Source organism: Mixophyes fleayi, chromosome 6 (assembly GCF_038048845.1).
Source record: "Mixophyes fleayi isolate aMixFle1 chromosome 6, aMixFle1.hap1, whole genome shotgun sequence".
NCBI lineage: Eukaryota > Metazoa > Chordata > Amphibia > Anura > Limnodynastidae > Mixophyes > Mixophyes fleayi.
In genome coordinates, this window is record NC_134407.1 from 183,993,209 (window position 1) to 184,016,691 (window position 23,483).

A 23,483-nucleotide genomic window follows, 5' to 3' on the forward strand; every position below is an offset into this window, starting at 1 on the left:
ATTTCTGTTCTACTCAATTTTTATATCCATTTTCAATCAATCCTATTTAATAGTTGGCAGTACAGGTAGGCAATCTGTGGCTCTCCAGTTGCTTGCCACCAGGTATACTAGGCTGTGTAGTTCTTCAATAGCTGGAAAGCAACAGGTTGCCTAAGTATGCAGGAGAACAACGCATGTTATGAATATGACAGCACGCAGGACATGATACTATTATTGAACAAAATGATCTTAAAATAAACCCTCAAAGGTAACATCTGAAAAGGTTGTGAGTGATTATGCAAAACTAAAATGAGTTACCATAGATTTGACTTGAACTTGAAATAAGGATACTTACTCTTAGCCATTATGAAACTGGCAGAAGGGAGGCTCTTGTGGCACTCTGGAAAGCAGAGGCTGATTAATGGTTCAGGTCACCCTAGGCTAATACTCTTATAGTGCCCCTTCGCCTTACATGCCAGGCTATAATGCGGTAGGTAAAAACAAACTCACCTTTAAATTAAAATCCCTCTTCCTTCAATCCCCCCCACTCCCACCTATGTTTTTGTGTTTTCAAAACTCAGCTCTTCTTGGCTTTTTAAAAGGGTCACAGTAATCTTTTTTACTCATTTCCATTTAATTAAAACCAGAACTGTATAGCAGAGCAGAGGCAGGAACGAGCACGACTGAGGGTGAAGGGGGAGGGGGCTGTTACACCTGTGTCTGTCGCCAGCCTTGTATCTCCTACTCATTTATCCTCAAGCACCACCAACCCAAGGATGACACATTTCGGTATATTTACTAAACTGCAGGTTTGAAAAAGTGGACATGTTGCCTATAGCAACCAATCAGATTCTAGCTGTCATTTTGTAGAATGTACTAAATAAATGATAACTAGAATCTGATTGGTTGCTGTAGGCAACATCTCTACTTTTCAAGCCTGCAGTTTAGTAAATATACCCCATTGAGTCATTAAGGAGAGTAATGCATAAAAAAAGAAGTAAATTTTCACTTGGGCAAAACCATGTTGCATTGGAGGGGGAGGTAAATGTAAAATGTGAGGACAGATTTATAGTTGGGGTAGGGCATGTCCTAGATCCACTTTAAATTTCAGTGTACAAATAAAGTTATCAAGTATCTGTGTGCTAGATGAAAAAACAGCCAGTATTTAACTCATGTGAAAAATAATAAACTAAATTGCACCCTTTGTATTGTAACATGGTTTGTCCAGGAACAAACTTACTCCTTTTATTTTTATTTGCTCTCCTTAATGGCTCAGGCCCATTGTCTTCAGCCTTTGCCAAGGGAATAAATCAAGATTAACACCTTACTACATTTTTCTTTTATGTTTTCTTTTCAATTTCAGTTAATACCTCTCTCTGTCACAATTTTGCACCCCCAAATATGTTGTGTCAACCCCCCAAACAAAAATCCCTGCGCCCTAGGAAGCAGCCTAGCCAGCCTATCCGACAGTCAGGCCCTGCAAACCATGTTACAATACAAGGGATGCATATTAGTTTATTATTTTGCATATAAGTTAAATACTGTCTATTTTTTCATGTAGGACAAAAATACTTGATAGCTTTATTTTTACACTGAAATTTGAAGTTGATCTAGGACATGCCCTTACCCCAACTATAAATCTGTCCCCACATTTTAAATGTACCTCCCCCCTCCAATACAATGTGGCTTTGCCAAGGTGCAAGTTGCTCCTTTTTTTTGCTTTGCTTTCCTTAATGACTCACCCCGTAGTTGCTGCCTTGTATCTCCGGGCATTAAATGTTACTCCAACTAGAATGCTATCTGCATGAGGCTTTTATGTTTTTACGTTTGAATGGGTGTCTTTCCTTTCAGTACTCTGATTTCCTCCCACAGTCTAAAAACATACTAGTAGGCTAACTGGCGGTTGACTAAATTCACTGTAGTATGTGTATGTATGTCTGTCGTCGGAAAATTAAATTGTAAGCTCCACTGGTGCAGTGCAGTAGAACATAATGGCACTATAGAAATAAAAGATTATATAAAAGTAATCACTCTGTTATTATAAATCAGGAAACCAAACGCACTTTTTGTCGGTCGGCGATCACTGTGTTTATTCATACAAATTACAGCTCTGCACATTTACGACCCATAAGTGTTTATATACATAAGCAAGATCTGTCACCTGCTCCTGTCCTAGACTTATTAATGGCCATACTGGCATTTACCTGCTGCAGTGTTATATAGTTAGTGAGCCCAGTGATGCAGTGACAAAGATGTGATAGAACACTGAAATGTTGTATATTATGTACTATGTTTACACTGTAATTGAGTTTGCTGTTGTGCCTTTATTATATTTCATAGCTAACACTCTGGTGCCCAAGTAAGCTATACTAGTGGTTTGCAAGAATAATCATATTTTGAACATATCATCTAACTTAAAAGCTGTGAGTGGTTATGTGACAGTGAGCTAACCAGCACACAGGAGAGAGTTCCCTCATTATTTCTCTGTAACACAAGAAATGGGCTGGTGTTTTATTTATCAGTCAATTATAATCCCCAATTGAGTGCTGTGTGCAGAGTGAATCTGGTATTCCAAGGCAAGAATATTATGATGAAATGTTGTATAGGCCAATGGACTCACCTGGACAAGGTGTCTAGTGTTAGAACAAGTTATGGGAATGGCTATAAAATACCATCTATTTAAGCTCCATGGTGGCCTAGGAAGCATTCAAGACATAGTCAAACCGAGGGGGGTTTACTAGTACCTGGAAACCCCCTCCTACCCTCGCTTCACACGGCTCTGCTTGAAAAGGGAGAGCTGCATGCACCTAATAGTAGTGCACGCAGCATTGCCCATGTATATTATAGGGATAGGAAGAGTTGGAGAGCAGCCAAGCGCTGTCTAATATTATAGCCACACCCCCATGCATGCTGGTCACGCCCACTGATGGTGTGGTGTGGAAACCCCCACTCTACAAATCCTGCGTTTTCCCCTGCAGGAGGTCCCTTATTTAAAGGTTGAGATCTCTTTGTACAAAGCAAATTTGGCCAAACTGTTCCTAAGATGTCTTGGGTCCACAACAGAACAACTAGCCTCAGCCACAGCCTAATTCTACAGCTGTTTCTAAACCTAAAGTAACCTTCACCTAATATAGAAAGGGAGCCATAACCTTAATCCAAGTCCTGACTGTACTCCAATCCTGAACTCTAATATGCATTTTTGTGTTTTGTATTACTATTTTGGGAAAACTTGGTGCATTTAGTTCTGGGATAAAGATATAAGTTATCCATGTTGCTAAATGTAGAGGAAAGGTCGCTGATTTGTCCTTTGTCCATGGCCCAATAATATGGCCAAGGGGTTCTATCCCTGACATTTAAATACAAATATTTCCATCTTGCTCTCTCACACACGTGCAAAGAGTGCTAAATTCTGTACTGGTTAATTGTAGAATGCAACTGATAAACACCAGGGATATTGAGAATTCAGATTCAAATATTGTTTTCTTGCAGCTGCTAAATAAACATGAAGGCTTATTATCCTGGAGCGGGAAACAAACTGTTTCAGGAGGAGCCTTTGGCAGACACAGTATAATAGAAACTAGTAAAAGTATTTGAAACTTCCTTCTAATGAGTTAGTTCATTAAATAAAGCATTTGTCTGACGCTACTGGAGAGGTTGACTGTACAAAACAGTGTGTATATATTAATAGGGTAATTAAAATATCACTCTGCATGTGTTTGAAAGGCTGCCAAATCTGCAGTGGTTACCGCGTCAGGCAATTAGGCTCAAATCTTTCCCAGGGAGAATACAGATTGTTCTCGGGGAGACAGGAGTAATTACAATGAAAGGGGGCTTTTCCTTGTATTTTCATATGCATAATGGTCAATGGTGACAGTACAATAAATCTCACCCTTACAGTGCCAGTCTGGCTTACTGAACATAATATAGTTAATTATCTGCACATAGTCGAGCAAAGAAGAATGCTATAATAGGAGGACGGTATACAATAGTGTGCTCTGATTGAACGTTGCTACCAGGCTTATTCACTTCACCAACTGCACAACCTCAGTTGTTAATGTGTGCAAAATCTTACACTGACTTCCCTCTATCTCTATCAAAGTATTATCCTTAACCTATACAGCCATTCACCATCTTGCCCCATCCTATGTTTGTCCAAAGACTTGTTACTCACCACATCTTTTGTTACTTCCTCACACGCTGAGCTTGTTTGAGCATCTCGTCTTCTCTGTAATGGTCTCCCATGCTTCATTGGACTGTCCCAACAGCTTCTCAACCTTTTGATGACCCACCATCTATCCAGAGAAGATTATCGTGATTTCTCATAGCTCATCCTCCTCTTCACAGATTCCACTCACCCCAGCTTTAACCTGCTTATCCATAACTTGGGTTTCATTTGTTCCTCTATTCTCCCTTTATATTGTAAGCAATAATTTGCTCTTTTCCTTTTCGTATCTGGTTGTTTGAAATTTGTAATATCAGCTTCTTAGAAATTGTACATCGCTATGTAAATTGATAGAGTGGTGGAACTGGAGGTGTATACAGCAGATACTGCCACTTCTCCTACTGCCTTCTTTGTAAAAATTCTATCCACTTACATTCCCATTACATTTTTCATACCGCCCCTCCTAAATTTCCATACCATCACTTCTAAATGTCCACTTCGACCACTCAGTCTAAGTGAATTACGGGAGATCCCAGGCCGGTTGGAGGGCGGGGGGGGGTTACACGGTCAATCGCATCATTTTGGCAAGTAAATTCCGGTATGCGGGGTACTTGCCTGCTCTCCCGGGAGTCCTGGAGACCTACCCGGAGTTGGCAAGTATGGTCTAATAATAATAATGATATTATAATAGCAAATCTCTTGTACACCTTACCTCTTATAAATCCCTTACAATCGATTGCTGTGAAAACCGGTATGTGTTCAACTTTGAATATAACATTGACATCTACTGGAGAATTTATAGATAATTAGAATAGGCCTGCTGTGCTCCTAGGAAGACATACAATGGGACCTACTGTTTGGAGTAGGAAATGCCCAGAAATGTCATCTCTCACAAACGTCTACATACTTATTTTGAATCATGTAATTAGCTCATTTTTTGTGCAGTCACTTGCATTTATATGTATAGTTTTATTGTATGTAAAGTCTGCAGCTTCCTGTTTGGCCAGCTGCCAGTTATGCAAGTTTTACATTAACATTTTGTATAGTCCCACAACATCTTTGAGTGGTAGATTTAAAATGAGAAAATCTGTATGTAAAGTAAGAGCACCTCTAATCTGAAAATGCTGCATATTGGATATTTAAACACAGCAAGGCCATGTATAGGCAATTTCATACTTGCCAACTCTCCCTGAATGTCAGGGAGACTCCCTGAAATAGGGGTGATCTCCCTCACTCCCTGAAGATTCTGGCATTCTCCCTGATACTGAGCCAGTACAAGGTGTGGTTGACTTCGCCATCTGTGGCATGATGACACAGTTCAGAAATTGTGTCCTATGTTCATGTATTGATGCCTGTGGAGGTGGCCATTTTCATGGAGACCAAGATTTAATCAAAGACTGACAGGTAAGACAACATGACTTCAGTAATGGAGACAGAAATGTAAAAGACACTTCAGTCTGTAAAGATTCATTAGCTGCTTTTCTTTAACGCATAGTTGCCTACTCTCCTGGAATGTCCGGGAGACTCCCGTAGTTCTCGCCCCCACAATAGATAATCGGCAGGGGCGGGGCTTAATGGCACAAATATCGCGTCATCTTAGCCCTGTGATCCGTCAAGCCCCGCCCCCGCATGCCCACCTCCCCTGGGATCTCCCTGAAGCCACGTGGAAAAGTTGGCAAGTATGGGCAATCTAACTCCTAATGTACCCTTCCATTTCTCTAAACAAGAAGAACATGAACTGGGCTATGCAGTTGGTGTTTCTCAGGAAAACAGTGAGTGTCGGTATCATAGTGCGTGGTTTCCTCACAGAACTTGTTTCATATATTATGTCAAACAAGTCCAAAAGTCTAGCACCCCAACATGTCCCTGCATCCCCTTGTGGGTCTATCTGATACATTATGCAGCCATTTCATAAATGAAATAGTGCATCAAATATAAGTAATCTGTAGTGTATGGCTGTGACCCTAGTATAATATTTGAATAAATAATTAAAAAGGAACTACAAAAACAAACAAACAATCAAATAAGTTCAAGGATGCCCTTTAAAGTGCAGTGTGGTGCTGAGTGGACATTGCAATGTAGTTTTAAATGGGCTTTAGTTAGTATCTTTAGTATCTTTACTTATAACTATTTTGTTTTACATAATGATTAATGTTTTTATTGCTTTAATAAATGTTCCTGGATGGAAGAGTTTCATTCGTTACCTCTGATATCTGAATTGCTTATTGTACAGAGAGTGAGTACTACAAATAAGAGATATCTTTAATCCTAGATATTCGGTGCTTCCAAATCATTATGGTAGAATAAACATTGAGCTTTCATTTACTTTTCATTTTAATAACAATTATGTTTTTAATGATTAAAATATTAAAGTGGGCGAAAACGCTGCTCTGCACTGCAATAGTTATTATCCTATATATACATATTGTAAACTATTGTGAACTGCCCCACTTAGACTGAGGTCAAACTGGATGATAAAAACTGTTAAGCAGAAGTATACCAAAAACCAATCACAGTGCAGATAGAGTTTTTACACCCCTTACATGTTCTTGGTTGGAATATTATTGACAAGGGTAGAAATGACAGCAAACAAGCACAGTAAGTGAGGGAGATGTAGGCAGCTTTCTTCTCAAGCACACATTTAGCAGGCACTTTTAGCCAAAACACTGCATTATTTACATCTCTAACCTGCTAGACGAATGGGTAAGAGCATCACCAAAATGGCAGGTCTCATGGGGTGTTCTCGGTATGCAGTGGTTAGTACCTACCATAAGTAGTCCAAGGAAGGACAACTGGTGAACCAGCGACGGGGTCATGGGTGCCCAATGCTTATCGTGTAGGGAGCGATCCAACAGAACAGCTACTGTAGCACAAATTGCTGAAAAAATTAATGCTGGTAATGATAGAAAAGTGTCAAAACTCACAGTGCATGGCCGCTTGCTGTGTATGGGGCTGCGCAGCCACAGACTGGCCACAGTGCCCATGTTGACCCCTGTCCACCGCTGAAAGTACAGACAGCGGGCACTTAAGCACCAGAACTGGACCATGGAGCAACGGAAAAAAGTGGCCTGGTCTGATGAATCACGTTTTATTTTACAGCATGTGGACGTCTGGGGGCGTGTGCATCATTTACTTGGGGAAGAGATGGCACTAGGATGCACTATAGGAACAAGCAAGCCGGCGGAGGCAGTGTGATGCTCTGGGCAATGTTCTGATGGGAAACCTTGGGTCCTGGCATTCATTTGGATGTTATTTTGACACGTATTACCTACTTAGACATTGTTGCAGACCAAGTACACCCCTTCATGGTAACAGTATTCCCCAATGGCAGTGGCCTCTTTCAGCAGGATAATGCGTCCTGCCACACTGCAAAAATTGTTCAGGATTGGTTTGAGGAACATGACAATGAGTTCAAGGTGTTGACTTAGACTTCAAATTCCCCAGATCTCAATCCGAGCCATAGAGGCCAAACCTTGCAGGACTTAAAGGATCTGTTGCTAACATCTTGGTGCCAGATACCACAGGAAGGTGGAAGAGAGAATTATAAATCTACCAAGTTTGGTTTAAAAGGCACCAGGGGCAGATTTAATAAAAGTTCTAAAAAGGAAGAGTAGAGGTATTGCCCATTACAACCAGTCTACTCACTGAGCGAAATGATCAAAACTGGTATGCAGATTTTTGCACATTTTCAGTGGAATTTGGCATCAAGTGTTCCACACAGAATTCTCTCTATAATTCCATTTCACATAAAATTCTCATCAGACTTGGACTTTTTTCTTATTATAACCCAACCACACCACATACCAGAATGACTCGACACTGTTGTCATCCCAGTTCTATTCATAGGTAAATGTGAAATTTACACACAGAGGAGTGTAAGTATGGCAGCGATGCTCAGCTCCCTGGTAACACTGGCTGACACCAGTCAGATTAATCTTCTAAGCGTTCCTGGGACCCTCTGCACAAGCTTGAACTGGCATATTGGCTCAGGTGTGCGAATTGGAACTGGAAACCTAAACTTGGGCTTCCAGTTCCAGATTCTACAAAAAAAAAATAAAGTTAAAAGTTTAAAATAAAATTAAAAAATAGAAACTTAAAAAAAAAAACATAGAGCAAATTTTTATTTTAAGAATATAGTATTTTTAGCTGTGGGCACCTTCCTGAGATGGCGTTAGCCATCACAGGACAACGACGATTCTTGCACTTTGCAAGTGTAAGCATCCCGGTGATGGCTACCTACCTGCGATAGCCATTGCCGTCTGGGGATTTTGGTAAATATAGAGAAGCCATAAATCCTGCGAAAAGGGGATTTGTCTCCCTTTAATAAATAGATCCCACAGTGCGAGAGGTCACTCAAAATGCTCTTGTTATTATTAGCTAGTGATATCTGTTTCCATACTTTCCAGAGCCCCAGCATCAGCGCTAAATCACATTGGGGCCTGGGGGAACGATAGGAATACATTCCCAGCACCATTTTATTTTATTATTCATATATGACTTTCTTCCATTGTGCAATCTTAACATCTTTTCTTAAGTAACATCAGTGGATAGGTGATTGTTCTAGCAGACCAAAATAGTATATCTGCATCGCAGGCCCCTCATAGTTTGTCCCTTCAACATAATTATTTTCGGATAAACCCAATGGACTCATTATTTTCATCATTTTAAACAATATACTTTCTCTTTATCAAATGCAGCTTCTAGATTCATACCACGAAAAATAAAGATTGTGTAGACCAAGCTAATATAAAATATCATGCACTGTGTCTTATTACTTGCATAAGAAAGGTTTAACAGGTTAACCACAAGGCGCTATCTGGCAAGCATACTTGGGTGCTCTGTGTAGGGGTGTGCTAACACCACAAGCAGTAAGTGTTACAACTGCAGCCCTTAATTCTTATCACAGGAAACTTTACTCTGCGCCACACTAATGCATCCAGTATTGGTCTCTGCATCAGTGGGAAACGTACACAGAGGTTCTTCTTTGTATTTAGGGGTTAATCTTATGTGGAGACAGTGGGATAAAGGTAGGACCACCTGGGCGAATATATCATAACCGTTCAATACTAGAATCAGCTTAAGTGATCAGATTGTACCTTGTCTTTAGAGAAAAAATATCACTATAAAAAGAAGTGCCTACTGCCAGACTGTGACACAAAGACAAAATATTAATGGGAAGAATTAGTATTCTCCATTGGAAAAACAGCCAGTATAATGTAAAGCGTGCTTTGAATATTAGTGGAATTTTGTATTCATGGGGGTAAATTTATCAAGTTGCGGTTTGAAAAAGTGGAGATGTTGCCTAAAGCAACCAATCAGATTCTAGTTCTCATTTATTTAGTACATTGTACAAAATGACATCAAGAATCTGATTGGTTGCTATAGACAACATCTCCACTTTTTAGAACCTGCAGCTTGATAAATTTACCCCATGGAGTTGGGGGTTTATTATGATCTCCTTCTGATTCTGAAGGAGTTCTATGTAGTGTTCGAAGTGGATATTTAGTAGGGGGGAGGAGGGAGGGAAAATATAGGTGAATGGAACTGATTGTTATACAATGAAGGCAGTAGGAGAAGTGTTGGTATGGCACTCCCACTTCCACCACTGGCTTTATGGGATGAGTCACATTAATGTGTCAGATAAGCTTGGGGTATAAATAACCTTTACAGAGCCACCAGTTGGACTTGCTCGCTCTATGTAACCCTTTCATAAAATTTCTAAGGTTCATATAATTTCTTCTATTGTTTTACAACTTGTGGATACAGACGTACCATGTATCTTACAAAAGCACAACTGTATATGCAACAGATTAAATAACCTGACAGGAGGTACCTTATTTTACATTGAATGTACCTCTGCAGATAGCTGCAAGCTTGACTCTGTAGCCACTTTAGGATTTGAAAGTCTTCCTTGAAGTAGCTTTTAATAGAGTCATATAGAAAGGAAGTCCGATGGGTTTAAATAGTTCTAAAACTAATATATCTATCCATTAGGTATAAAATTCATAGCAAGACAGGAACTAATGTTGTAGATTTTTTTTAGCCTCTATGCAGGAAGTTCAAACCATGGAGCATATATATATATATATATATATATATATATATATATATACATATATATATTTATACATATATATATATACTTTCTAACTCCCTTTTCTATATCTTATTTTGATTTTAATGCTTAATGTATTCTTTATTAAGGTCACAGCTTGTCCATCACCAACATAATCCCAATTTTCATTCTGCTGCAATAATCACTTTCAGTCCTGAAACTTAGGCTGCAGCATGACTGGAAGAACAAGTCCCTGTGTGTCTCGCAGACTTGTCCCGCTGTTCCCCTGATATTCCCACTTCTAATAAGCTGATCAGAGCAAGCAAAGGCGCTTCTGTTATTTTAACGGATAAATTAGTTTGACTCTTAACTCAATAATTAAAACTGTTATGGCTTCAAGCCTGCAGAGATAATGTACCATTATTATGGTCGTTTGTTTCAATTAAATGCTTGCTGGTTTAACAATAGCAGCTGGGCACCTGTGTGTAAGCAGCCATTACTCTGAGCATAGAGACAGCTCAAGTTCCACGTACGGGAAATCGCTGTAGCAGGGAATGTTTTATAGGATCTTATGGGGGTTTTTTTTCTTTTATAGAAGATGTTAGTTTTAAACAGTGCAGCTCAGGACATAATAATTAATACACCTTGGAGATATTCACACTGTAAAATAATTGGCAGCAGACTGGAGATAGGGTAAATATTAGGTCTTAGTTCAAAGGCCAATGCCAATTACTAGTTTATGATAGTATGTCCGCACAAGGTTTCACGGAGACAGTAAAGTAAATCCAAAGATTCCGGATTATAGTTAGGGCAAAAGTCAGGACAATCTGCCATGTGACCTTTGTCCAGGAAATACTTATATTGTGAATGAACTTTTTCGCATATAAACCAGTAATACACATCCCGAGAGTCATACTCAGCATTTTTGAAGATAGACTTTCTGAAGGGCATGTGATTGAAACTGATCATGACGAGAGGTACTCAGACAGCCAGGGTTTGATTCTAGAACCTGTTTCACAAATTGGTTCTAAAACTCGTAAAATTCTCTCGAAGTTCTTGAATTTTAGAACTAGTTAAAAGTTGACCAGATTCGACCATTTTTTGAGCAGGTTCATTTGTGTTTGAGCCAGTTCGCCAGTGTACTAGACAGTTTGACCATGTTAGAGCCTGTTTGACAGTATTAGGAGTGCAAGCCAGTTTGCGCACATTTAAGTTGAATTTTAAATGTTTTTTTATTTAACACAGTGAATCTTGAAAGCCAATAGCGAACCTTGAATGCTAATCTTCGAATATAGTAATGCCAATGTGATCGGTGAACCTTGAGCTTGAATGGCAAAGCTTGTACACAAAGCGCTAAAATGCAATAAAACGCAAATTGCGAACAATAGATGCAAGTTTCGAACCCACAGTTCAAATTGGGATCTGTTGACAATTGTACTGTGAACCTATTCTGGGTCTTTGAACCATTGAAATGAAAATTTCAAACCACTTTGAAATTTTTAAGCACTTCTAATTATGACCACTGCAACAAAACTATGTCTTTACAAATACTACACAAGACAAAAGCAACAAACACGTTGTGCCAATTTGATAAGTGTGGGCATAATAATATAGCTGTTTACTGATAATGTAAGTCAGGAATTCTTAAGCTCATCCTGGCTTATTTATTCTTACCAACCCCATTGCAGTGATAAATATGATTTTTTTTTAAAACCACTTATCGTGGCGATTGGTGCATAGGTACTCAAACTGTGTGAGTACCCTCACGGACGCCCAGGGAGCATGCAAAGTGTCTTAATTGAATGTGTCTCCATATTTCCACATTGGGTAAATCCCATTTTGCCTGTAAATCAGGAAAGGGTATGACTCCTGATACGTCCACCAGCTGGGATTTTAATTATTTTTAACAACAAATAAATAAAAACAAGAATGAATTCAAACATGCTTTTTTGTGATGTAATCGCCATTCTGAGAACTACTTTACTGTACGAGATAATTCTATCATGTTAAGTAAAGCACTCTTACATTTTTACTTAGCTTGTTAATTGGTAATATATAGTAACTTGGAAAAAAGAGGTTCATGGAGATTAACCTAAAATGGCTTGCAGAGAGTGTGCAGGCAAAGAGCTTTAAAGCACTTCTAATGAGACAGGTGGTTAGCTTTCCCGTTAAAGCTAAATGTCTCTACTGGAACTTCAGAACACCGTGGTTTTCTGTCTGGGGAAGCTTAGTGTTCTAACACCCATGTGACCTACCTCCCAACATTTAAGTACCCGACATCAGGACAGGGGACTTGACCACGTCAAGATGGGGGCATGGCCACAACCGCAATAGGCTGCCTAGCGCTTTGAAGCACTTGGCTGCTTCTTATATAACCTCTTATAAACCTCTCTTCCCCTCCAAACACTGCAGCACGCACCAGTAGCAGGAAGATTTCTTGCAACATTCCCACCTGCAGGACAAACGTACACGTGTGGGACAGTGGGACAGAGCCCTAACATCTTGACTGTCCCGACAAAATGGGAGGTATGATGTGATATCAGTATCAGTGATGTGGCAGCATATTACAAAAGTAAAAATCAAACCATATTATAATTATGTCACCTCCTTGTTTTTCATTAATCCTTTGTGACTGTAATGTGATAAGATGTGCCCACTACTGATTGTCTACACAAGCACACTAGGGGCCTGATTCAATAAGGATCTTAACTTGAGAAACTTCTTATTTCAGTCTCCTGGACAAATCCATGTTACAATGCAAGGGGTGTAGTATTCTGTTTTGCACATAAGTTAAATACTGACCGTTTTTTCATGTAGCACACAAATACTTGATAGCTTATTTATACACTGAAATTTAAAGTTGATATTTGTGTGCTACATGAAAAAACAGTCAGTATTTAACTTATGTGCAAAACAGAAACCTAATTTGCACCCCTTGCATTGTAACATGGTTTTGTCCAGGAGACTGAAATAAGAAGTTTCTCAAGTTAAGATCCTTAATGAATCAGGCCCTAGGACACTAATTTTATATAACTCTCTGTGTCTTTATAAAATAGTATATATTTTCAGCACACTGTACAACATTTTGCCATATTAACAATATCCTACGACCAGTCGTGGTTGACGACACTAATCAGCTGGATTGTGTATGATTTCTTTTACTTCATTTGACTTTGTGGTTCAGTCAGGCTGCTAATGAGTCGTTAATTGATCATTAGAAACATGGTTTCGCAATGCAAGGAGTGCAGCCTGTGAACTACTATAGAGAGATTACTTCAGTAAGTGACATTTGCCAGATGTTTATACATGTATAGAACTTTCTGGCAAATGTCACTTACTGAATTTATGTGAGATGTATCTCTATGCGTTATTTGTATCACCACTTATATATTTGCATGTGCAGCATGCCAACGCACAATAAAGGCTGCCATTTTGCAGACTGAACAATTTTGTCCATCCATGGAACTGAGAGGCAGGATTCACCAGAATATTTGTTCAACCCACTAAATTATTGCCTCTATTGTTTGTAATTGATGAGTGCACTTTACTGGTTGTGTTTTTAAAGTATTCTGGTTATCTATTGACAACGTGTGGAAGTAGCAATGTTACTGAGAGGTGAACAGAGAGGGGTTACATAGAGCAGCACCTACAGATGTAGGTTTTGGAGCAATAGGGGGTACTGCTAGCAATAAAAGGTACTGGAGGTTGCATAAAGAAATTAGTCATGCCTCCCAACATTTAGAAGCACGAAATCGGGACAAAATAATCCCCGATCCATTCCATCCACAAATGCGTAAACGTGGTTAAACTCCACCCACTTTTGCTAAGCCCCACCCCTTTTGTAGCCCGCAAACCAGGATGCCCCACCAAAATCGAGTGGGGAGGTATGAATAGAAAGTGTGTATTTTGACGATCAAGCTGTAGTAAAGTTATTTTCCATTTGTTCTTGTCTCATTTCTCATATTCCAATTTCTGTCTCTCAGATACAGGAGCTGGTACACTCTGAAGCATCCTCCTATGATCACAATCATCAAGTTTCCCTGATAAACCGATCTGGAATGCTCCCCAGTCACATGAGTGCTCTCAGCCAATCGCAGCTGATCTCACAAATGGGAATGAGAAACGCAGTTACTCATGGCTCTCCCTCTCCACCGGGTAGTAAGTCAGCTACTCCCTCTCCTTCCAGCTCTACCCAGGAGGAGGATACTGAATCTCACTATAAGGTAGATCATCATTTTCACTCTTGTGGCTTTCTCTATGATTACAAGAGGTGGATGTATCTACTGTATGTGGAGCAGTGATAGAATATTAAGTGTTGCAGATACTCCTGTATCCGTCTGACATACTCTACACCTGAGTACCAAAGATCTTGCGAAAATAATAAAGGAAACATAACAGTTGTAAAAGTATTACAGAATGTAGAGTTATCAGTACATGATGGAGTTATCACCTTTAATCATACTTGCCAACTCTCCCGGAATGTCCGGGAGACTCCCGAAATTCGGGTCAGTCTCCCAAACTCCCGGGAGAGCTGGCAAATCTCCCGCATCCCGCTGCAGCCACTACTAAATTACGCAATTTGCAGTGAATTGCGTCATTTTGGCCCCGCCCCCACGACAAACCGTAATTTCCGCCGTGGGGGCGGGGCCAAAATGACACGATTTGCCCCGTCACGCCCATCTCCCGGAAACAGATTAGAAAAAGTAGGTAAGTATGGCTTTAATAGATCAGTCTCTGAACATAGTTGCAGGTAAATCATTTTACATACATTTGTTTTTGTGCAACTATTAGGAGTTATAAAGGGTTCTATTAATTAATACGTGGTATTGAGGCAGATTTTATATAGCCGTGCCAGTCTGAGATGTGTGCATGTGTGACCCAGCTAGCATGCACACTCATTGGAACTGAAACTCAGACCTGGGCCACTTAGCAAAAGAAATGAATACATTGTTAAAAACAGATTAAAAATATTTGCAAAATATAAATATATTTTCTATCTTTGCTTTGCATGGTGGAGCTATTGCCGGTGAGACCTGGGGAATCTTATCGGCGACAAGGGTTGCATAGAACAAAATGCAAAAAATAGATAGTTATTTCTGCGCTGAAGTCCCACTATAATAGATATATAAATAACAGCATAAAGGATGTTGTAATAGTGAAAACAAGAGGGAAATACTTAAATTCGGGATTGTTGACACACGTAGATTCCTCTCTTGGTTCACAGTAATATCATATAAAGAAAATCAAAAAAGACAATAATAGTGCAATATTGTATAATAAAATCTAAATAATAGAGATAATGGAGTATGTAGAACCATCCAGTGTAAAGGATAGTGAACTATGTTGTCACAAAATGCTGCCACCACCGGTGAAAACACCCATTGATAAATATACCCCTTAGTGATTGCAGTAACACAGAACGATCTATCCTCAGCATCTTAATGCAAGTTAGACAATAAAAGCCAATGGCTCATTGTTCGCTATAGGTTATTGTACTTTTTCACTGTAGCATTTTGTTAGTTGCTAGCCACTTGCTTGTCAGCCAATTAGCTTGCTTGGATCTTGCACATGAGTATTTGTTCTTGTGCTAACATTTATTGACTCCTCCTTATAACAAGTTGATTGCTTCTTTTGCAGGTTGCCGGGGAAAAACGACCTTCAGCTGACCTTGGTAAAAAACCCAAAAGTCAGAAGAAAAAGAAAAAGAAGGACCCAAATGAGCCCCAGAAACCTGTGTCTGCCTATGCCCTATTTTTTAGGGACACTCAAGCAGCCATCAAGGGACAGAACCCTAATGCCACATTTGGAGATGTGTCCAAAATTGTTGCATCTATGTGGGACAGCCTGGGTGAAGAACAAAAGCAAGTGAGTGTGTTCTTCCCAATGTACATTAGTGTTGTACGTGACTGCAAAAAATATTATTAAAGGTAGATTAATTGGGGTCATATTGAGGTTAAGGGCATCAAGATGATTTTTCCACAGTTTCTGCATCCGGTCGAGTTGGGTTAAGATGTCTAACTAAATGGTTCAGATTTCTATACTGAGAACAGTGCTGTATTTGCCATAATGACATCATTGATCTTATAATTTACTAACCACCTATTTTCCCAATATAAATAATTGAGGAGGGGCATGCGTAGGGATCCCACATTTCCTGGTTTTCCCAGGACGGTACTTTACTTTTCCATCTGAAAGATTTAACATACAATGCTAATTTCATCATCATCATCATCATCATCATCATCATCATCATCATCTATTTATATAGCACCACTAATTACGCAGCGCTGTACAGAGAACTCACTCACATCAGTCCCTGCCCCATTGGAGCTTACAGTCAAAATTCCCTGACATATACACATACACACACACAGACAGACACAGACTAGGGTCAATTTGATAGCAGCCAATTAACCTACCAGTATGTTTTTCGAGTGTGGGGAAACCCACGCAAACACGGGGAGAACATATAAACTCCACACAGATAAGGCCATGGTCGGGAATCAAACTCATGACCCCAGTGCTGTGAGGCAGAAGTGCTAGCCACTAAGCCACCATGCTGCATAATATTTCTTACTCCTAACACACAAATTTAAATGATGATACTTAATAGTTTGATATAATTGCTTTACTTCATTTGGGAACTATTTTGCAAATATAACACCTATGATACCTATAATATTTTTCTATGTGCACTTTTTAGCAGTGTGTTTATAATACTTACATTACCTTTCCTGAAGCTCCTGCCATCTTAGGGGGACAGGCTGTAGTAAATCCTTCATCCACCGCAATATCCTGCCAACATTGTCAGATATTAACAGAATAGCTCAGAATTCTATTAGTTGATGTTTGGTTTGTAAAAGTGCTTAGAGAGCCAGCCATAGACTGAGGACTCAATACGTGCCCCGAAGCGACTGAAATTTCAGGACAGGTATGGGCTGTTTATATATACTCTACTAGAGAGTTTATTTAGAAAACGGTTAAAGAAGGACAGTGCGAAATGGACCCCTAGGGTCTCACAAAAGTGGAGTTAGTCTTTAAAAGGGTAAAATAACAAGCAGTGGTCAGATGATTATTACTGCTCACTTCTTGAATGGAAATATGAGTGATGAAAAGTAAACTCAACAACACGTTATTTCAGAGAACATAATGATAGATGGCATAACTGGATAACACACTTGTCCCAGCCGGTAGAACTATATATGGCAACAAATAAGAGTAGCTTGTTTTTAACAAGGAAATGAAGCAAAGCATTGATGGCTATAAGGTACTTTTAAAAGGAAAGCTGATCCACCACACAACAATCAATTGGCACAGACACACACACAGGTCTGGTACTCCTGCCTTGCTTAACTTGGTGGTGCGTCTCCTTATGTTCCCGAGTCCCCACTCTAGTTAGAGTGGGTATCAGAACATGTACTAAATTATAAACTCAGGGTAGGGGGCACTGGAGGTCCCAGCGCCAGTTCGGCACATACATACTATTCTAACCCATACACTGCAACCAATAAAGTATTTCCAGGACCCCAAGGTTATATTGTAGCAAGTATTATAACCTTGAATCTATTCATGCAGCCAGCCAACCCAATGCTCTTTGCCAGCCCCTCATCACCACATTGCTCTGAATTTAGACAAGGGATGCTGTGTACTGGTACTGCAGGCATTTGGGTCCTACCAGTAGTATGTAAACAAGCTGGCCACTATAAGACTGCCCCTGCAGGTTGGATACACTAAAACCTTTGCGTTAACATTAACTGTAGGATACATTTTGCTCCACACATTCTCTCAGTTACCAGTATTAAGAGTGCAACGTTTCTAACATGAATAACATTTTGCTCAGAACCATCAGGAAGAAGAATTAGTGCAGAGTAAAGGCACAAAGCTTAATTGCAGGTACCAAGCAAGCACATAGATAGGGACAGAAAGCTCAGCTGCTCTTGGCTCAGTCTCTGACTTGCAGGAGAGCTACTGGCAGCCCAGCAGGCAGACTGACCCACTATATTGTCATTGGTTGGTGGAGTTTACACCTGCCTGATATGATGCACCATATACGCTGCACCAATATAGGTTTATTTCTGACATAAATATATTTAACACAAGCCCAAAACAGACCGGGACACACTGCTTTTCATTGTACTCATATAGACTTATTTGTCAACCTAACGCATTCTGGTTTTGGGACCTAGTCCGGGAAATCAAGCTTAACCATTGACCTGCCGAGCAAGCAGCACCCTGATCCTCCCGCCATAAGAGGCAAATTTTTGCACCATCGCAGTCACCTTCATTTTCCCTTGCAAAATTTATGCATGTTGCCTGAAATGATGCACATGTGTGGGGGAAGCACATGTGCAAATGACAGTCACACTGTGGCACTAATTCTTCTACCTGATGATTTTGAGAAAAATGTTATTCATGGTAGAAACGTTGCTCTCGCAATACTGTTAACTTAGAGAATGTGTGGATCAAAATGTGTTCTACAGAGATTCCTAAATAATTCTTAAAAGGTGAACTCATGTTCCGAAGAGTTGTGTCTAATATCTTGTATAGCTCTTCAAAGATAATTTGTTATGTAATGTGCATGTGCATTGTCTTTTTTTAGTGCTCCACCCCCAAAGGCTTCCAAAAAAAGCACAAAGGCACACTAATTATGGGGCAGTTATAAGTCAAATGTTTTTGCATTAATGTTAATCTATGTCAGAACAGGATTCGTTCTGGCACTGCCGTCAGTTCAGCATCATGGGGCCATGTGAGGTTCCCCATCTGCCTGGTCGGACTTCACCTTCTGTTTGCGTTACCCATTTAGTGTCTGTTAGATGAATGTACAATCTGTTTGCCTGATCCACAAAGTAACACTGACAGCTAAATGGAACAAGGCAAGATTAAAAGCAAGAAACAAGTGTCCCCTATTTTAATGGCTGGTTGTGTTTATTGCAGGCCTACAAGAGGAAGACCGAGGCAGCCAAGAAGGAGTATTTGAAAGCCCTTGCAGCCTACAGAGCCAGTCTGGTTTCCAAGGTAACAGCCTTAAATATTATTAATGTCCATCCCAGGGGATAGCCCCTAATAACATGCATTATTTACAGGCAAACTGTACAACCAATACAAGATCACAGATTATACATGGTTTTGTACCTTACAAAAATGGTATTAGATGTAGGCGTTTGCAGCATTTGCAAGGTTTTAGATATATTTTGCTAGCACTGTTACTGTGAAAATTTGTATATGGTATGTTTATATTGTTATTAATTTACATGTTGTAGCCATATTGTTTATTCCTAAGAACACTGGTTATCTCAGTGCTTGTTTTTTTACATGCAGTTCTCTATGATTGTATCTTTTAGCAGAAATAAAGAAATAAATCATATATTTTATGGCATTGTACTAATAATACTAAAAAAAGTACATTTTTCATGTTCGTACAAATGGTAGTAAATCTAAGTATAGATGTAAGATATGGTTGATTCTGACATTATTCTTATTATTGTCTAGAGCTACACTGACCAAGGAGAGACGAAGAACTCCCAACCCAGTCAGCCCTCCAAAATGATTCTCCCAAAGCAGTCTATGTATAACCTGCCACCACAGCCTTCCTCAACATACCCAGGGCTGGCTTCATTCCTGTCCCCTGCAGACCTGCCAAGCTACCGCGGGCACCCTCACCCCAGCCTCTCCCGAAGCCTCAATGCCAAATCTATGTTGCCCAGCATCAGTGCCTCGCCTCCTCCTCCTTTCCAGATTAGCCCTCCCCTCCACCAGCACATGCGCCACCCTTCCAGCTCCCTTATTAATCAGTCCCTCAATATGCAGCAAGTACCACAACCACCTATCCTTTCTCCCTCCATTGGACTACAGTCACCTATGAGCTCCTCCCCCACAGGTCAACAGGTGAGAGCACTGCTATCCACTTATCTCTCTCTCTCTCTCTCTCTCTCTCTCTCTCTGGCTCTCTATTTCTCTCTCTCTCTTAGTTCCTCGTTCAGCTATTATCTTTCCTCAAATACTTCTATCAACATTTTAATTGACAACTTTCATTTCCCTCTTCTGCAAACCTTTTATTTAATACCTATGAAGTCCAAGTCATCCTTTTACCATTTTCCATATTAATCATTTGTGTTGCTTTCTGAAAATACCATTTACTTTAGCCGATTCACTCTCTTCTATTATCCCATGCTTTTTTGCTCACTGCAATTTAAAGCTTGCAACAAATGCTTAGATCGCTTTCAACCAAAGTGACCCAACATTTCAACATGTCTGTCCCCAAAACTATCATTCAGTATGATTAAAATCTGATTTATTTTATCGGAATCAAAAATACAGTCAACTGATGATTTATGCAATTTGGCAATCCTTATGTTTGGCTATATTAACCACTGAACCATTCAATCAATTATCTAACGTTCTATGCGTTTGTTCTCTAAAAAGTCTTTCTTTTATTATATAACATTTTCTATAACACATTCTATTCCATTCTCTTAGCTTGACCACTGCCATTATCTCCGTTATCTGACCACTTCCTCTCTCTGACTCTTGCATATTTTCACTGTTATTACAATTTGTTTGTTTTGTTATTTCTGTTCATTGACTTTTAAACATTTTCCTTTATTCTGCAATTATCTTTAGGACTTCTCACATCTCCCATCAGAATTTCCGAACAATGTTGACCCACGATCCCCTGCCTCCTCCAATCCCCCTGGAAGCACGGAGTGGGACAATGAGTTTCCCAACAGAGAGTGCGGAATTAACCACTGCAGGTGAGTACTCAAAGTAGAAGGAAAAAACATGAAAACTAGATTAATTGGTAATCTATAAGAACACGTGGCTCTTAGGATATTAGATCTCATTGTGGATCATCAAGTTTGCGGCTTCTGTCTTATATTGGTTATACCCCATTGAAAGTAATGGTTGACTCAACCCTGTATTTCCGTTTAAAATCAAGGTCTGCCATCATACAAAGTAGGGAATGAGTAATAGTAGATTTTTCTTATTACAAATTCTATAAATGCTTTTACTTCAAAGAGAGTATAAAAAAAGTTAAATATTTCCTTTTTAATGAAAAAAAACACCTATTTTAAGTAATGTTTAAAAGGCAATAAGAATGACATTACAGAAGGATTCTAACCCATTTGTTCTCTTCATAATAGAATCATATAAACATAATTTGAATTTTTTCTGTTTCATTATGGCTGAAATACATGGCTAAATTCATGTAATTTTATTTTCTAGCAGGATTCAACTACCATTTATCTATTTTATTTTCAAAAATAGTGCTATACCTTGGTGGGAAGCCTTGAGGCATTTTTAGCTTCCTTTCACTTTGGAACACAGCTAACTCTCAATGTCAAAGAAAGTCATTGAGTGCCATAATTTCAATCATAAGACAGCACAAAAATAATGATAATTATTTACTTATGAGTTTAGCATTCTGTAGATAGGAGTTTACAAAGTGGCTTCTTGGTCCGCTTTAACATTATTTAGAATCTAGATTATGTTTATTTTGTTATTTGTTATTTTTAGTTACTTTACTGTAATTTTATCACTTTTATTATAAAACCCCAACAAAAAAACATTGACTCCATTTGTTTTGTCCCATCAAAAGCCAATATCTTAAACTAGTCTATTTTTCTTCCTTTAAGTTCTCTGCCAGGAGACAAGTCTCACTACCTCACCTAGAACCACAAACAAACTTGTATATGAAGGCTGAAGGAATGGACATTTCAGAGAGTCTACAGCACTGGACATCAAGAACAAGGATTGCACGGCCACCAAGACACGCAGATTTTAGTGGTTGGTTCTTCTCAAGCCTCAGAGAATCGGCTTTGTTTGCAAATATAAACTTGGTGAAGCAAGAAGCCAAACTCCCATAACTTCTAAAGAACAAAAGAGACACCTCTTATTGCCACCATATTTGCTATGGAAAGCATGGGGATGAATAGTAAATGAGAAGGGGTTGCTCTTTCAAAGTTCATCCGGGCACATTAAAATATGTAAAGAGGTTTGTTAATATTGTATATTTGAAATATCCCTACCCCACCAAAACCAAACAATAATTCTTATAAGTGGAAAACAACAAATGCTTAAAAAAAATTGTGCAAATATACAAAAAAACACAGAAAAAAGTCATAAAAAAATAAGAGTATGAAAAATATAATTTGTTGAATAGTTGTAAGTAGATTTATCATGTGGTTTAGGACTGTGCTAAAGACATCTTTACAATTTTTTTGTGTATAGAAATAAAAGGAGTAGCTTACTTTATAGTAAAAGCATTTTATATTAATTGTAGCACATTTTTTTAGTTATACATAGGATGTATAAATTACTGCCAAATTTTTTTCTTTTTTTTCATTTTATTTTTACAGTAAGAAAATAATTTCTATCTGTGCTGAGTCATGAAGTTATTCTATTTTTTTCCAGTCACAATTTCACCTTATTTCAAATTGTTGACAATAATTTTATTTATGGGAAGAAAGAAAAAAAAAACAAAGCAGATTTCTGATTTAATAATAAAATTGCTTTTTTTTTATGTTTGGCCTGGACTGCCTATTCCTTTCCAGCCAAACATTCATTTTGTTTCACAACGGCTTATTTGACTTTTCTTTTTAATAAAAAACATTTGAAAAATGGGCTTGATTTTTGGGTTTCTTTCCGTTTCTCTGAAGTGACATTTGCTACCACATGTGTAATAGTGCAGGAGCTCATAGTAACTAGTCAGCAATTGGGTTTGGTCTGTGTGGAGCAAGTTACACTAATGAAAGCAAAGCTTTGATTGGTTGCAGTGGTTATCATTCTCACAGATTCTATTTCAGCTATACATAACCACTGTCACACAGGACTTCACACATTTCTTTAATATAGTAGTTGCTAACATTTTATAATATTTTCCACTTTTCTTCTGAGTTGGGGCATCCACACCGGTACCAAATGAAACTTTGAGCACTGCAATTCCCATCATGTATGTATGCAGAATGTGAGAATAAATGTCATTTAAATAAATGTCAACTTAAATAAATGTCAACTTTTAAACCCCAGCGTATATCAATCAATGGTAACAATCATAATTTGAAGGGTGTGGCAATTTGTGGCAATCTGACCCGGAAGCCCCTGCTCTTCCCTTCTGAGTATATGCAGGGGACGGTGCATGAGCAATAGAACAACATTTGGGCTTTGCATGTGCTGGCTCCCATTCATGCTCAGAAGCAGAGTGCAGGGGCCTCCAGATGGGATGGACTAGTAATACTAGGATTCCATCACAGTTGAGCCCCATAGCAATCCCCTTGGCTGCTACACAGG

At 39.0% G+C, this 23,483-nt stretch overlaps 1 protein-coding gene across 2 annotated transcripts in view; it reads left to right on the forward strand.

The window, feature by feature from the left end:
* Positions 1–22,816, forward strand: part of TOX2 (TOX high mobility group box family member 2) — a 99,022-nt gene extending 76,206 nt beyond the window's left edge. For both annotated transcript variants that reach the window (XM_075177534.1, XM_075177535.1), the window contains exons 4-9: positions 14,180–14,419; positions 15,834–16,061; positions 19,131–19,211; positions 19,686–20,081; positions 20,817–20,947; positions 21,830–22,816. In XM_075177534.1, the coding sequence (XP_075033635.1) occupies positions 14,180–14,419; positions 15,834–16,061; positions 19,131–19,211; positions 19,686–20,081; positions 20,817–20,947; positions 21,830–21,866 (1,113 nt within the window). In that variant the 3' untranslated portion in view covers positions 21,867–22,816. The remainder of the gene's footprint in view (positions 1–14,179; positions 14,420–15,833; positions 16,062–19,130; positions 19,212–19,685; positions 20,082–20,816; positions 20,948–21,829) is intronic.
* The last annotated feature ends 667 nt before the right edge of the window (positions 22,817–23,483 follow it).